Raw genomic sequence first — 15326 nt, 5'->3', positions numbered from 1 at the left:
ACCTACTCTTTGGGGGAATGTGCCCCCGTATAGTCAGTGGCAGGCTCCTGCCCCATGGAGGTGGTTTTATAGTCCTGGTGTCCATAGGTGCCAACTTCTGCTGGCGCCGGTGGGTGCTTGAGCCCCCCTCCGCCCCCAGCCCCGCCCTGACTCCACCCCTGCCCCACCCCCTCCCGCCCCGGCCCACCCTCATTCCAACCCCTTCCCCAAAGTCCTGCCCCAGCTCTGCCCCCTCCCTGCCCCTATTCTGACTCCTTCCCCAAATCCCGGCCCCGGCCCCGCCTCTTCTCCACCTCCTCCCCTGAGCGCGCCATGTTCACGCTCCTCCCTCTCCCTCCCAGAGCTTGTTACGCCGTGAAACAGCTGTTTTGCGGCAGCAAGCGCTGGGAGGTAGGCGGAGAAGTGGGGACACAGCACGCTCAGGAGAGGAGGCGGAGCGGAGGTGAGCTAGTGCGGGGGGGCGAGGAGGGGAGCTTGACTGCCGGTGGGTGCAGAGCACCCACTCATTTTTCCCCGTGGGTGCTCCAACCCCGGAGCACCCATGGAGTCGGCACCTATGCTGGTGTCTCCTGCCCTCTCTAGCTGGTGATGTTCGGATTATCCATATATAGGTCTCATCCATTTTTGAATCCCACTAGACATTTGTCCCCCTCAATATCCTGTGACAGTAAGTTCCACCAGTGAATTATGTGTTGTTAAGAACGCCTTTCATTGGTAAGTCCTGAAAGCCAAAGGCGCCAAGGCCGCAGTGACTGGCTCATGGCTGCTGTGTGCCCGGTTGGAGGGTCAGCGGTGCATCATTCAGGCCGCCTGCCCGCACCCCCGGGTAGAAGTATGGCCGCAGGGGCTCCGAGAAGGTGTCACTGAAGGTGTAGATGTGAGAGCTACCAGTCACGTTGTAGAAGGACACCTCTCCGGCCTCATAGTCCAGGAGGATGCCAATCTGCCAGGGCTTCACTTTCAGCGTGAGCTCGGTCAGGGGGGAGGTGAGCGCTGCATACTCATCCCCATTGCGCAGCCACACCGTCCAGAAGCCGGTCGCTGGTGAGGGCGTGAATATTCCCTGCCTGCTCACACGCTCCTCACAGACCCCCAGTGTCCAGCACGTCTTGTCCCCCACCTCCACCTCCCAGTAGTGCCTCCCGGTTGTGAACCGCTGCCAGCCCAGGATGCAGGTGCACGTGTCAAACCGCTCGGGGTTACTGGGGACGTCCTGCCTCTTGTCGCCCACCCTCACGCTCCGCCGATCCTGGGACAGGAGCAGGTAGGCATTGGCTGTGTTGGGGTCCAGAGTCACGTCCACTAGGGACAGAAAGAGAATCACATGGTGCATCCCATTAGTGTCTGTTGGTTAGTTATGTCCTGCCCTTTCCTAGCACCTCCCTCAGAGGTGCTGTATAGACTGGAATGAATCCAGCCCCAACCCCCGGGAGCTGGGTCAGTGTCATTCTCCCCGTATGACTGAGGCACAGAGAGGGGGAGAATTGCCCTCAGTCACACAGGGAGTAAGCAGCAAAGCCAGGAGGAGTCCTGACTTTCCATCTCCTGATCTAAGCAGTAGACAGCCCTCCCTCACAGATCCAGGAATAGAACTCAGGAGTGCTGACTCCCACCCCCCGCCCCCGCTCATACCCACTAGACCTCACTCCCCGCCCAGAGCCGGGGATAGAACCCAGGAATACAGACTCACAGCCCTCCCCCCCCACGCTCATACCCACTAGACCTCACTCCCCGCCCAGAGCCGGGGATAGAACCCAGGAGTGCAGACTCACAGCCCCCACCCCCACTCATACCCACTAGACCTCACTCCCCGCCCAGAGCCGGGGATAGAACCCAGGAGTGCAGACTCACAGCCCCCCCCCGCTCATACCCACTAGACCTCACTCCCCGCCCAGAGCCGGGGATAGAACCCAGGAGTCCTAATTTCCAAGGTTGTTTCCTAACCACTGTCCTCTTTAATATTCCTCCTAGAAAGCACACATTGGCAGGCACTCAGTTCCATGTGTGTAGAAATCACCCCCTTTCCTCCCAACAGCTGGGCTTCTTCCTTTGCGGAAGGTAAAGGATGTCATTGGATGGTTATAAACATAGCTCTCCACTATCCATGTGCGGAAAGGTCCATGCCGCTCCCTTTGGCACAACTGAAATCTTCTGGGGCCAGGAAACACAATCTGTCCCCACCCTAGTGAACAGACCTGTCCTCTGTTCTAACTCAAAGCCTTAGCTACCCTCAATGGCTGACAGAGAGAGTTAAAATGAAACCACCATGATTTGATATCTTTGATGAAACGTTACATTGGGTTGACAAAGGTAAATGACTTGGACTTCTGTAAAGCGTTTGACTTGGTAACACACGACATTTTGATTAAAAACTAGACCAATGTAAACTTAACTTGGCCCACATTAAAGGATTAAAAACTGGTCAACTGATAGATCTCAAAATGTAATTGTAAATGGGGATTCATCAAGCAGCTGTGTTTCTAGTGGGTTTCTGCAGGGATTGGTTCTTGGCCCCTGTCATAAACATACAGCTAAGGGTAGCATAAAATCCCTCCTTTACCTGTAAGGGGTTAAGAAACTCAAATAACCTGGTTGGCACCTGACCAAAAGGACCAATAAAGGACAAAAAGATACTTTCAAATCTGTGGGGGAAGCTTTTGTTTGTGCTTCTTTGTTGTCCTCTCTCTCGGACAGAGAGGGACCAGGGCAGGAAAAAAACATCTCCTAAAACCCTCCCTGAAATAAGCATCTAAGATTACAAAAATTGTAAGTAAAAGCAAGGAAATGCGTCAGATTATCTTTTGTTTTAACTTGTGAATTTTCCCTATGCTAAGAGGTAATTTTATCCCTGTTTTGTACTGGGAAGCAGAATCAGAGGGGAATCCTCTGGGTTATAAATCTTTTTATTTACCCTGTAAAGTTATCTTCCATCCTGATTTTGCAGGTGTGATTCTTTTATTATTTTTTTTTTAATAAAATTTTTCTTTTAAGAACCTAATTGATTTTCAGTGTCCTAAAAACCAGGGATTTGGTCTGTGCTCACTTTGTTAACCTAACAGTCGGTATATGATTCTGAGACAAAGCCGGAGCCAATAGCCCTGGGGATGATGGAGAAAGGAAGGGAGAGTTGAGGCTGTGCAGCTCAAGCCAACAACCCTTAATCCAATGACTGCTTCATCTTGAGCAGATACTTCTGAATAACAAATTCCCTTCCAAACTGAGGTGGCACCTCCTCTCCTCCTGCTACCCCCAGATGATACACAGGAAAGGGCCCAGGCTGTCTGGCTGCGACAGGCCCAAGGCTCGCAGCCCTTCAGCCTCTGTGCCAGGCCCGGGGCTCGCAGCCCTTCAGCGTCTGTGCCAGGCCCGGGGCTCGCAGCCCTTCAGTGTCTGCGCCAGGCCTGGGGCTCGCAGCCCTTCAGTGTCTGTGCCAGGCCTGGGGCTCGCAGCCCTTCAGTGTCTGTGCCAGGCCTGGGGCTCGCAGCCCTTCAGCATCTCCACCAGCCTGCAACTCACAGCCCTTCAGCCCAACTCAGCCCCAGCCACTGAAAAGTTGGAATTCTTTTTTAAGCAGAAAGTGGATTTGGACTCAAAAGCAGACAAGCTGTGCTCGCGGAGCAGGGCTCTTCTCTGCGCAGGTTCAGACCCCGCCTCACAGTGTCCTTACCTTTCCTGAGTTGGCGTTTATATCCCGTAGCCTTGGGCATGTTTCACTGGCCCTCATTTTCCCTAATAAGGGAGGGGTTTGCTCCTTCCTCTCTTCCCGAAGCCCTGAGGATTGTCCAGCCCTGCTGAGCTCTCGATGGCTCCCTGTGACTGCCTTGACCTCACAGCCTGTCACGTTTCCCACTTCTGGTTTGGAAGGAACATGCCTGCTAACGTACAGCTGGGCTGGGCTTGGCGAGTTGTGCAGGGTCTCAGGCAGGGCCAGTTTGTAGTTTCATAATTTTATAGACTTTAACGGGACATTGGACTATCTAGTCTGACCTCCTGTATAACACAGGCTAGACAGTCCTTCCACCCTGACACCCCTTCCACCTGGACACCCCAACACCCCGTTGAGCCCAATGACTTCAATCAGACCAAAGCACTCCAGTCCCCAGGAGACTCCATTGTTGTGGGCCACAGGCAGAGAAGAGGAGAGACCGAGGTGCTGCCAATGCCCAAGGCCCCTGCTAGGGCAGGGAATTGATTAGGTAGGATCTGCCCAGATGATCCCAGCAGGTGATCCCTGCTGCAGAGGAAGGTGAACACTCCCTCCCCACCCACACATTAGGTCCCTGCCAGTCTGATCTGATTCCTCTTCAATCCCAAATCGCCAAATTGTGACTCTGAGCATGTGAGCACAACCCGCCAGCCAGGTACCTACGCAGAGGCTTTCACACAGCACAGCTGGATTGGTTTGTGGGCAGGAGGCTGCATTGGGCAGTGAGGGGTCTGCACCTGGGACCTCAGCTACTGTACAAAGGACACTGTCACAGCTCCTGAACACCGCTGTGTGGCTCTGGTAGCGGCTAATCAGCCCTACGTGTCCTGGGCTTACGAGCTTCTCCTCTAAGAATCCCTGGCTGAGGTAGGTTGGGGAACTCAGATTGGCCCTGGATCCAAGCAAATCATGAAGATTTTGCTCTGAATTTGGGGCTTTGTTCAAGCATAAAACTGCAGGCAGATCTAGGAGATACACACAGGCCCTGCGACCAGAGCTGATGAGCTCCACGTTTGTCTAATACACACTCATGTATTGTCACCCCCACAAGCACCCATGCTCGCTCTCACACACACACATACTTATGTGCTTGGGTCTTGGTGGTTCTTCTCTGGCCCTGTATTTCCGCCCCTTTCATCAACACGCTAAATAAACCCGCACCTCAGCATTTTGTTTTGGGGACTCATGCCTTTGACCCAGAGATCCATAAGCCCCAAATCACACAGCCCCATGAGCTCCCCTGCATTCCCTTCCCATAGACTGTGCCATGCCCAGTTCCTGGTTGCCCCCTTTGTATCTGCCCTCCTTTACCTCTGTATTTCTGCAGTGTTTCCCTCACCCTGGGGACCTCATAGGAATCCTGTAGCTCCGTGTGAATGGCCTCTGGCTTCTGAAGCTTCACACTGTGGCTCCTAAGGAGAAGACGTTAGCTGTTTAGCATACAACAGCCAGCCATAGGGACCATCTATGGTGCCTCTACCAGGAACAATGGGGAACTGAAATGTGCCTCGTACCTGATCAAGGTGCTTTTCACGTCCTAAAGGGAGAGAAAACACAAAAGCAATTAAAGGTCTGCCTCTTAGTGAGGATTTTCCATGCCAACCCAGTCCAGCATCCTGCCTCCTCCAGATTCATCTCTCTCTCTCTCTCTTCCAGCCTTGGCAGCCCCAGGAAGCCCATGGCTAAGGACTTCCCTAACATACAGGGCCTGGGACTCAGATCCTCCATGGTATTTAGGTGCCTAACTCAATACCTTAAATACCTCAGAGGATTTGGGCCTGGGAACATAAAGAAAAAGCTCGACTTTCATTTTCTAAAACGTTCAGTTTCTTCTTCTCTTGCAAAGCGGCTTGGAAATGCACCTGGTAGAAAACAGCCACCAGGAGATGGATGGTGAGTGGTCGGGGTACCAGCCTTGGGCTCAGAAAATTGAGGTTCATTTTCTGGCTCAGCCATGCACGCCTTGGGTGAATCACTGAGTCTCTCTGGCCCTCAGTCTCTGTACAATGGGGATAACAGCACTGCCTAGTTCACAGGGTGTGTGAGGATAAATGCATTAAAGACTGTGAGGCTCTGACACCGTGGCAGCCAGAGAAGTGCCACAGAGGGAGAGGGCTCTTAACTGCAGCGTGAAGCACAGACTTCAGCAATGCAGCTCCTAGCCTTGTCTTGCACAGCACTGTGCCTTGCCGTGGCTTCAGCAGATCACGCCTTTCTGAAGCCAGACTTGATCAGGAGGTGGGGGGGGTCTCCAGCCAGTGCAGAAAGACTCAGGATTTCCAATGGTATCGCTGGAACACAAAGTGTTCCTCACCCTCCCAGCCAATGGCCTCAGAGTCACTCCGATGCCAAGCAAGCAAGAAGGTCCCTTGGGATTGGCAGGTGCCTGCCTTGAAGTAGCTGAAAACGGCCCATGAGACAGAGGGTGTTACTGAAAATAAAAAGTTCATAGACCCACAGAGGTCATGGCCAGGAGGGACCATTCTGACCATCTAGGCTGAGCTCCAGCATCACCCAGGTCAGAGGCTCCCCACAGTGACCCTAAAGGGCCTTGGGAGGCTGCTCCCCTTCCCTGTTACAAACCTCCTCCCAGTGAGTGGGCCGCAGGGCATTGGGAAGCAGGGCATTGGTGTGGGGGCAGGAGGACCCTAGCGGAGGGTAGGGCAGTTTGGCAGCTGCTTGCTGGAGGGCAAGTTGCCCACTCCTCCCTCAGTATCAGCCACGGTTTTCTCTTCTCTGTCTCTTTTTACTCACTCATTCTCCCCTCTCACCCACTCACTGCAGAGTCCAGTCAAGAGTGGGTGGCGGGTGTGACAAAGTGGGAATTTTTGATACTATTTTTTGGGGCTGTCAAGCAATTAAAAAAATGAATCACGATTAATCGCACTGTTAAACAGTAAGAGAATACCATTTATTTAAATATTTTTGGGTGTTTCCTACATTTTCAAATATATTGATTTCAGTTACAACACAGAATGCAAAGTATACAGCACTCACTTTATATTTATTTTTGATTACAAATATTTGCACTGTAAAAACCAAAAGAAATAGTATTTTTCAATTCACCTAATACAAGTACTGTAGTGTAATCTCTTTATCGTGAAAGTTGAACTTACAAATAAAGAACGATGTACAAAAAAATCTGCATTCAAAAATAAAACAATGTAAATCTTTAGCGCCTACAAGCCCACTCAGTTCTACTTCTTGTTCAGCCAATCTCTCAGAGAAACAAGTTTGTTTACATTTGCAGGAGATAATGCTGCCTGCTTCTTGTTTACAATGTCACCTGAAAGTGAGAACAGGCATTCGCATGGCACTGTTGTAGCCGGCGTCGCAAGATACTTACGTGCCGGGTGCGCTAAAGATTCATATGTCCCTTCGTGCTTCGACCACCATTCCAGAGGACATGCGTCCATGCTGATGACAGGTTCTGCTCGATCATGGTCCAAAGCAGCGCAGACTGATGCATGTTCATTTTCATCATCTGAGTCAGATGCCACCAGCGGAAGATTGATTTTCTTTTTTGATGGTTTGGGTTTTGTAGTTTCTGCATCGGAGTGTTGCTCTTTTAAGACTTCTGAAAGCATGCTCCACACCTCATTGCTCATAGATTTTGGAAGGCACTTCAGATTTTTAAACCCTGGGTCAAGTGCTATAGCTATCTTTAGAAATCTCACATTTGGTACTTTCTTTGCATTTTGTCAAATCTGCAGTGAAAGTGTTCTTAAAACGAATAACATGTGCTGGGTCATCATCCGAGACTGCTATAACATGAAGTATATGGCCGAATGCAGGTAAAACAGCAGGGGACATACAATTCTCCCCCCTCCCCCCGAGGAGTTCAGTCACAAATTTAATTAATGCATTATTATTTTAATGAGCATAGATTGTTTTTAATCAGCCTGGAAGCATGTCCTCTGGAATGGTGGCTGAGGCATGAAGGGGCATATGAATGTTAAGTATATCTGGCATGTAAATACCTTGCAATGCCGGCTACAAAAGTGCAATGCAAATACCTGTTCTCACTGTCAGGTGACATTGTAATTAAGAAGCGGGCAGCATTATCTCCTGTAAACTTGTTTGTCTTAGCAATTGGCTGAACATGAAGTAGGACTGAGTGGACTTGTCGTCTCTAACGTTTTACATTGTTTTGTTTTTGAGTGCCGTCATGTAACCAAAACACAATCTACATTTGTAAATTGCACTTTCACGATAGAGATTGCACTGCAGTACTTGTATGAGCTGAACTGAAAAATACTATTTCTTTTATCATTTTACAGTGCAAATATTTGTAATAAAAATGATAATATAAAAGGAGCACTGTACACTTTGTATTCTGTGTTGTAATTGAAATCAATATAGTTGAAAATGTAGAAAAACATCCACAAATATTTAATACATTTGAATTGGTAAAACTGCGATTAATCGTAATTAATTTTTTGAGTTAATCGCGTGAGTTAACTGCAATTCATCGACAGCCCTACTGTTTTTATGAAGCCTGTGTGTGCCTCAGTTTCCCCATGTGCTGATTTGTTACCTAGTGGGTGGGAAAGGACTGCTTGTTCTCAGGACAGGCTAGGAGACAGAAGTGTGGGCGCCTGGGCCTTAATCCCCATATCAGTGGAGCATCTGAGAAGACAATGGCAAATCCAGACACCAGAACATTGACACTTAGCAACCAACGACCCAGAGGGATATGGACTTCCCCAGGGTCGCCCGCTGAACAACAACCCCCCAGCATGAGATCAAAGCACTGGCAGGGTATGGGGGGATAAGAGCTGGCTGCTGGAAGGAGTCAGGGCTCCCAGCTGGAGTCGGATGAAGGAGGTCAGAGGGTGGGACAGACAGAGCTTGAACCAAGGAGTTCACTACAGCTTGGCTGGGCTCTGGGTTAACCAGAATGGACCATGCTTTACCTTCACTTCTCTAGGCTACCCTAAGGACTTCCTGTGCTGTGTTCCAGTTAATGAATAAACCTTCCCACTTTGACAATGCTGTCTGAGTGTCACTGCTAATGGTGTGAGGTGCATTAGGCCCTAATGAGCGCACAAGTCTCCATCAGGGTCTGTCTCAGTTGGACTCACTGAACGGAGCTCACGGTGTGAAGCAGGAGTGTTGCAGGCCCAGAGGTCCATTCTAAGGAAGCGGTGAAGCCACGTGGCTTGTGCTGGAGGAAGAGCAAGACCCCTAGGGAGTCTGGCATTGAAGGGGTTCCTCCTAGAGACCGTTCCAAAGCTGGGGCCATAGCACCGATCCTGCAGATCTGTGTGTGACACTGCTTCCCATAGTTTTCATAGTAATATTATGATATGATTGTGTCATAATCATAATGTATTTTATGCAAGATAGGTCATGTGAGGTATCACTGGAAAGGTTATGATGTACTGAATATGATTATCCTATTTGTATGCATGTATCGTTTTTGTATCTAAAGTTGGGAATATTGACTATATATCTGTACTACAAAAGAGTTTGCACCTGGTGAACGCCAGCCAGACAGAATGCAATCAATCTGGCTGACTAGCTGGAACAAGTCAATGGACAATTAGGGAGAACAATTGGTCTTTGAAGATGCTAATATCCCACCTTCCAGAGAAGCTTTCCTGGGCTGCTACAAACCGCCTCTGACTCATGGCTGCTTGACGCTGCAGGATCATGTATTCAAGTCACCTGGTACCGGATTCCATGATAGAATACCAGTATTTTTCCACTGAGGGGAGTGGGAATCGCACTGAAAGACAAAGGATTCTCACCATATGTAAAACCTATTTAAGGCAGGGGAGTGAGATAATCGAGGTTCATCTCCCCGCCCAAGATGATTGCTGTAAACACCTAAAACTGAACTGGAGAAGAAAGGACTGAACCCAGGCTCCAGGGTGTCTGGCCTGTGAAAGAAATACCTGGAGTTTTAAGCTGCAAGCAAGAGCAGTTTGCCTTCAAGAACCTCTACAATCTGCCCAAAACAACCTTTAGGATGAGAATTTGCTAGTTAAAACCCAGTGTCTTTAGTACATTAAGCTTAGCTTGTGTGTTTGTTTCATTTGCTAGGTAATCTGCTCTGATCTGTTTGCTATCCCTTATAATCACTTGTTTTCTCTAAAACCAGTTGGTGGAATTCATAACTGGGGCGGGGGGCAAAAAGGTGTGCATCTCTTCCTCCACAATGAGGGAGGGAGCAGATTTCAACGAGCTGACGCTGTACCGTTCTCTGTGCAGCACAAGACGACACAATTTTGGGTCTACACTCCAGTGTACACTTGAGTGCTGGGCAATTCCTTAGCAGAGCCTTCCCATGCAGAGCTGATCTCAGCATCTGGGTGAATATGGCTGTAGGGTGTGTCCCTACCTGTGTGTGTGCTGGAAGGGGGCTTGAGAGCCTGTCACAGCAGCACAGAGTAAGGGGAACCCAAGTTGGTGGGACAGGCGGTCTCAGTGGTATCCCAGTTCCATGTGACACCTGGGGAAAACCTGTCACATCGTGAGAGGGGCTCTCACCTTGAGCAGGTCAGCGGCTGACTGCTGGCACTTCTGCTCGATCTCCGTTATCAGCTGGGCCAGGCTGGAGCTCTGCTCTACCAGGAACGCCGCATTCTTCTGAAGCTTCTGCAGGGTCTCCTCCTCCTCCTCCTCCAGCCTGGACACGAGGAGCAGCTCTTCCTCTTCTAGAGCCTGACGGCGCTTGGCAAACGCGGCTACAATGACCTCTCTCTGCGCCCTCACCTTGTCCTGCAGGGGCAGAAACCACGGGGGAGGAGCCTCAGTGGGATAAGGCCAAATTTGACACAGGGCAGTTTGCTGAGGGTTATGGGATAGTAGGTAGTAGGCTGGTGGGCTGTTTACTGGGGGGATCTAGAGGAGGAGGGTTGGGCCTCACAGAATGTTTCCTGGGGATCTAGAGGTGGTGGGTTGGACACAGGCCATTTGCTGGGGGTCTAAAGGTTGTGGGTTGGGAACCATGGCCCATTTTCCGGGGATTTAAAGGAGAAGGGTTGGGCCCTGGGGGATCTTTTATGCCAGAGGTGGCCAAACTGTGGTTCACGAGCCACATGCAGCTCTTTTAGCGTTAAACTGTGGCTCACAGAGCCCCCCATATCCCCCCCCATTCTCTGCCTACCAGACTTCGGCGGGGAGCTTGGGACCTGTGCCTTGTAGCACGGTAGTGAGGTAGAGGTTTCTGCCCAGCACGGGGGGGGGGGGGGGGGAGGGGGGAGGGAAGGGGGGTGTTTCAGGGCTTCAGCAGGAATGGGGCTGAAGCCCCAAGCCCTGGCAGGCACCTCCTGTGGGGCTGAAACCCCGGGCCCCAGCTCTTGAACTTCCGAAGATTGTCGTATGTGGCTCGGAGGGCCCTAAATTTGGTCACCCGTTTCATGCTATAATATTATGCTCCTAACACATTGTAACAAACTGCCCCTTTGTCCCTGCCATTGTCCTCCCTTGCCCCTAGGGTGCCCCCCCATTCATTCTGACATCCCCACTTGTCCCTGCCATCATGCCCCAACCCTCCCCACCCCCTATTCTTGAGCTATTAGTGGGGCTGGTGGAAATTCTTTGTGCTAGAGGTTTTCCCACAGAAAATGGCTGTTTGGTCGGCTCCAGTGGGTGAGGCTACACGGGCAGGGGGCAGGAATGGTTCCTGCTTGGCACATAGTTCCTGCAGTTCCAGCTCTGGGCACACAGACTCCTCTGGGCTCATCTGCACTGGCGTGCCATCTCAGCCCCACAGCAGGGCAGGAGGGAATGCCAGCCAAAGGATAACGGAGCACACTAATTACACAGCCACGAGCTCCCCAGACTGACGAACCAGCCAGAGTCAAGGTCCACTCTGCATGGGCAGGGGCAATGCACGTCCCCCCGCCTCCGTCACACACACACACCACACACACACACACACATTAAGCAACCTGTGGACGGGACTGAAGGGCTGAGATCTACCCTCCCTTCTGTGTTTGCCAACAAGATGCCGATTGATGTCCATTGCAGGAGTGGGTATTTTTGTGTTGTGGACACTTGTCTGCTGGCAAGTGGACTGAGAACCCCCCAAACTCAGTCCACGAGTCCCTAAATAGATCATCAGCCAGCAACAACTTTCAGTCACTGCTGGATTGGACCTGGAAAGGGGTGAAAGACTCCACATCCCATCAGCAGCCCCTGAGCCATGCAGTCCCCACTGCACTCTGCCATGTGCTCTACAAAGCCCCTCCCAGCAAGGGTGGCTCTGGTTAAGCCTGTCCGGCTGGCCTGGTGCAGCAGTACTTTGGTTCCATGCCATGCCAACAGGGCCAGGAACGCCTCAGGGGCTCCCCTCTCCCCAGGAGCCCAGTCCCTTTCTCCCCCCACGCAGTCAGGGCCATGGGCTGCATTAACCCTCATGGGGCGGAGGCTGGGAGTGAGGGGCAGGGCTGTGTCACCAAAATGCTTTTTACTGTTGGCAGGGGAGGTGTGGACTCCAGGGGGCTCAGTCACCACTCTCCCCTGCTGCCTGACAGGGGTGGGGAGAGAGCCTCACCCCACAAGCCCTGTCCCTCTTCCATTGATATACAGGAGCTGGGATTGCTGCTCCTTGAGGATCTCTGTGCCTGCCTGTCACTCCCAATGGGCCCTGGCAGAGTCAAGAGGCACTGTGGGTGCCCATTTCCTCCCTGCCACCATTCCCCCACCCCTGAGCCCAGAGATGTGGGCTCATGGAGTGAGGATGGGGCATGGCAGCTGCATAGCTGGGATGGGAGCATTGCCGTCCCCAGCACCAAGCCATGGCAGGGAGTCAGGCCGAGCCATGCACCATGAAGCGGGGCCCTGCCCCCGCTCGGACGGAGCAGAGCTGGGAGCGAGCCCCGTACAAGAGCGAATCAGACTCTGCGGTTACACACCACTTCCTGGTCCCTCGGATTGTGCAATGAGCGGAGTTTGCACAACTGCCCGGGCAGGATAGTTTGAAAGTGACTCAATCAGTTTCCAGGATACTGGGGAAATAAGATTCATTTGCGAAATGTGGGGGGCTCCAGCTAAAAACAGAGCGGGGGAGGAGGGGAGACACACGGTCCAAGCAGGCCTGGCACCTTGCCACAGGGGCGCATTATGATAAACTGTTGAAACTGAGCTAAGCTGGCCTCAGGCTGGCAGCGGGGGCTGAGGAGTGTGACTAGGATGCCATGCTGCTGTATGTTCCTCTCCTGGGAACAGTGCAGCAACGGGGCCCTCCCCCGCTCTGCCAGACTTACGTCTTAGTCCCCTCTGGAGGGAATTTTCCATTGGTGCCCCACCGGGATGCTCCATCTTAGTCTCAGGGCCTGATGCTGATCTCAGTTACACTGGGAAAAATCAGGAGCCACTGGAGTTCAATTGATATAAAACCAATGTGAGGTCCTCGGTGTGAATGTCCCCCCTTAGCGAATGTGCCAGACCCCCCCGTGCTATTGCTTGGGGCCCACAGTCCCATGGCCCAGGGGAGGATGTGGTGGGATCACACTCACGACACCTGCCTTCCACTGGGCGGTTTTCTTCCCCTCTTGTGCCTGGAGCTTTGCAACCTCCCCCGTCACTTGTCTCAAAAAATCCAGCGCTTCCTGCAGTTTCATCTGTGGGGAGAAAACGGGGCTGAATCCTCCCAGTGCCCACTTAGAATGATAGAATCATAGAATATCAGGGTTGGAAGAGACCTCAGGAGGTTCTAGTCCAACCTCCTGCTCTAAGCAGGACCAATCCCCAACTAAATCATCCCAGCCAGGGCTTTGTCAAGCCGGGCCTTGGAGATTGCACCACCTCCCTAGGTAACCCATTCCACTGGGGGGGGGGGGGGGGGGGGGGGGCTCAAGGAAGGATTCCGAAATGGGGCTCCAATGGCTGCAGAGAACCGCTCACCCTGGGGTCCTCGAGCTGTGGCGCATTGGGCAAGGGCATGGGTCCCTGAAAGGATCCTTCATTCCCATAGCCACCATTGAACTCGTCAGGGGGCGAAGCAGAGAGGCCGGCACCTCAGGGCTGTCAGAGGTGACTGGGCAGGGGTCCCGCTCCCCTCTTCTCGGCAGTTGTCCATTCCAATACAAGGGCTCAGCTCCAGGGGGCAGCAGTGAGGGGGAGGCCAGATGGGACTCACCTCTAGGTAGCAGTGGTGAGGGGGAGACCAGATGAGGCCCGTCTCCAGGGAGGGGGTCATAGGTGCTGGAACTGCGGGTGCTGGTTGCGGCAGCACCCCCTGGCTTAAAGTGGTTTCCATCATATACAGGGTTTACAGTTTGGCTCAACTATACAAATTGTTCCAGCACCACTGGGGGGGGGGGCAGCAGTGAGGGGGAAGATAAACTAGGCTTGTCTCCGGTGATCAGTGGTGAGAGGGAGACCAGATGGGGCTCTCCTCCAGGGGTCAGCAGTGATAAGGAGGCCAGAGCTTGGCTTCACAAGGCAGTGGTAAGGGGGCAGACAGCCAGTGCCCAGCTCTGTGGCAGCAGAGGTGAGGGCCCCAGCTCCGGGGCCAGTAGCAGCGTAAAACCATGTCCTCCATCAGTTTGTTCACATGCTCTTGGTCTGGGGGCCCAACCTGCCCAAGCAGGTGGTGGGGTCGCAGCCTGGTAAGCTGTGTTGGGGAGAGAGCCCCTCACAGCCGCTCCTTGGATGCCCTTTCTAGCTGAGAGAGCTCTGTTCATGGGTTCTGGAGGATGGAGAACTTCTCCATGGCTACAGGTGGGACCACCCAACCAGGGCCCAGGGCATGGGTCGGCGACAGGCACCTTCCCTGTCTAAAACCCCAGGCAGGAACCACAGCCCAGCCTCCTAAGAGCCCAGAACTCAGAGGGCTGGGAATGGGGCTGGAGCACATCCCTGGGGCTTTGCCCGGCAGCCCCGACCCCTCTCATGGCTCTGTCTAGTTGGATGCTTGTCACTGCTCCTACCTTGTAGTCCTGGGCAGCCTCCTCGATGGGGATCACAGTGTGGGAGCGGTGCACCCGGGACTTATCGCACACCAGGCAAATGGCCTCCCCATCATCCTCGCAGAAGAGACGCAGCTTCTTGCCGTGCTTCTCGCACAGCTTCTCCTTGGGCTCCTTGTCTGGCTGCAGTGCCAGCTGCTCGATGCCCTCCACAATGTTCGCCAGCTGCTTGTTGGGCCTGAACGTGGTCTGCAGGAACCCTGCTCTGCACTGAGGGCAGAAGAACACCCCAGTTGTGGAGCCCTCCCACCGCTCACAATAGTCGGTGATGCACACGCAGCAGAAGTTGTGCCCGCAGTCGATGGTCACAGGGTCCCTCAGATACTCCAGGCAGATGGAGCAGGACACTTCATCTTGGAGCTTCTCCATCAGGTTATTCCCTGAGGCCATGGCTGTTGCACTCAGAATATTTCCACTTGCAGGGCTGCCAGCCTGTCAGCAACAGCAGTTACTCCTTCCTGGCTTTCTCTAGCAGGGTTGCAGCAGGAGGGGCTGGAACAGGGAGGGACGGACACTGGAGAGTGGGGGAGGGACTAGAGCTGCTGTGCACTGCGGATTTGTTTTTGATTGCAATTTCCCCCTCGGAAGCCCTCAGTGGGTTTTATTGCTGGGAATTTCCTCTCCAGGTTCGCAAAGGCATCGGAAGGGAAACAGCTGTGGCAATGCACGGAGTTTAGGCTTCGATACTTGTCCAG

The 15326-nt window shown here is 52.7% G+C and overlaps 1 protein-coding gene across 1 annotated transcript; it reads right to left on the bottom strand.

The window, feature by feature from the left end:
* Positions 1 to 322: 322 nt before the first annotated feature.
* LOC128828320 (E3 ubiquitin-protein ligase TRIM39-like) lies at positions 323 to 15073 on the bottom strand. Its single transcript, XM_054012877.1, has 6 exons — positions 14593 to 15073; positions 13186 to 13281; positions 10202 to 10432; positions 5221 to 5243; positions 5018 to 5118; positions 323 to 1302 (listed from the first exon to the last, which is right to left on the bottom strand). The coding sequence occupies exons 1-6, from the start codon at positions 15019 to 15021 to the stop codon at positions 758 to 760; spliced, it is 1425 nt and encodes a 474-aa protein (XP_053868852.1). The 5' UTR covers positions 15022 to 15073; the 3' UTR covers positions 323 to 757.
* Between the last annotated feature and the right edge of the window lie 253 nt (positions 15074 to 15326).

This window comes from Malaclemys terrapin, chromosome 23 (genome assembly GCF_027887155.1).
Source record: "Malaclemys terrapin pileata isolate rMalTer1 chromosome 23, rMalTer1.hap1, whole genome shotgun sequence".
NCBI classification, from domain to species: Eukaryota; Metazoa; Chordata; order Testudines; family Emydidae; genus Malaclemys; species Malaclemys terrapin.
The sequence above is the reverse complement of the archived record's forward strand: the minus strand, read 5'-3'. Positions and strand labels throughout refer to the sequence as shown.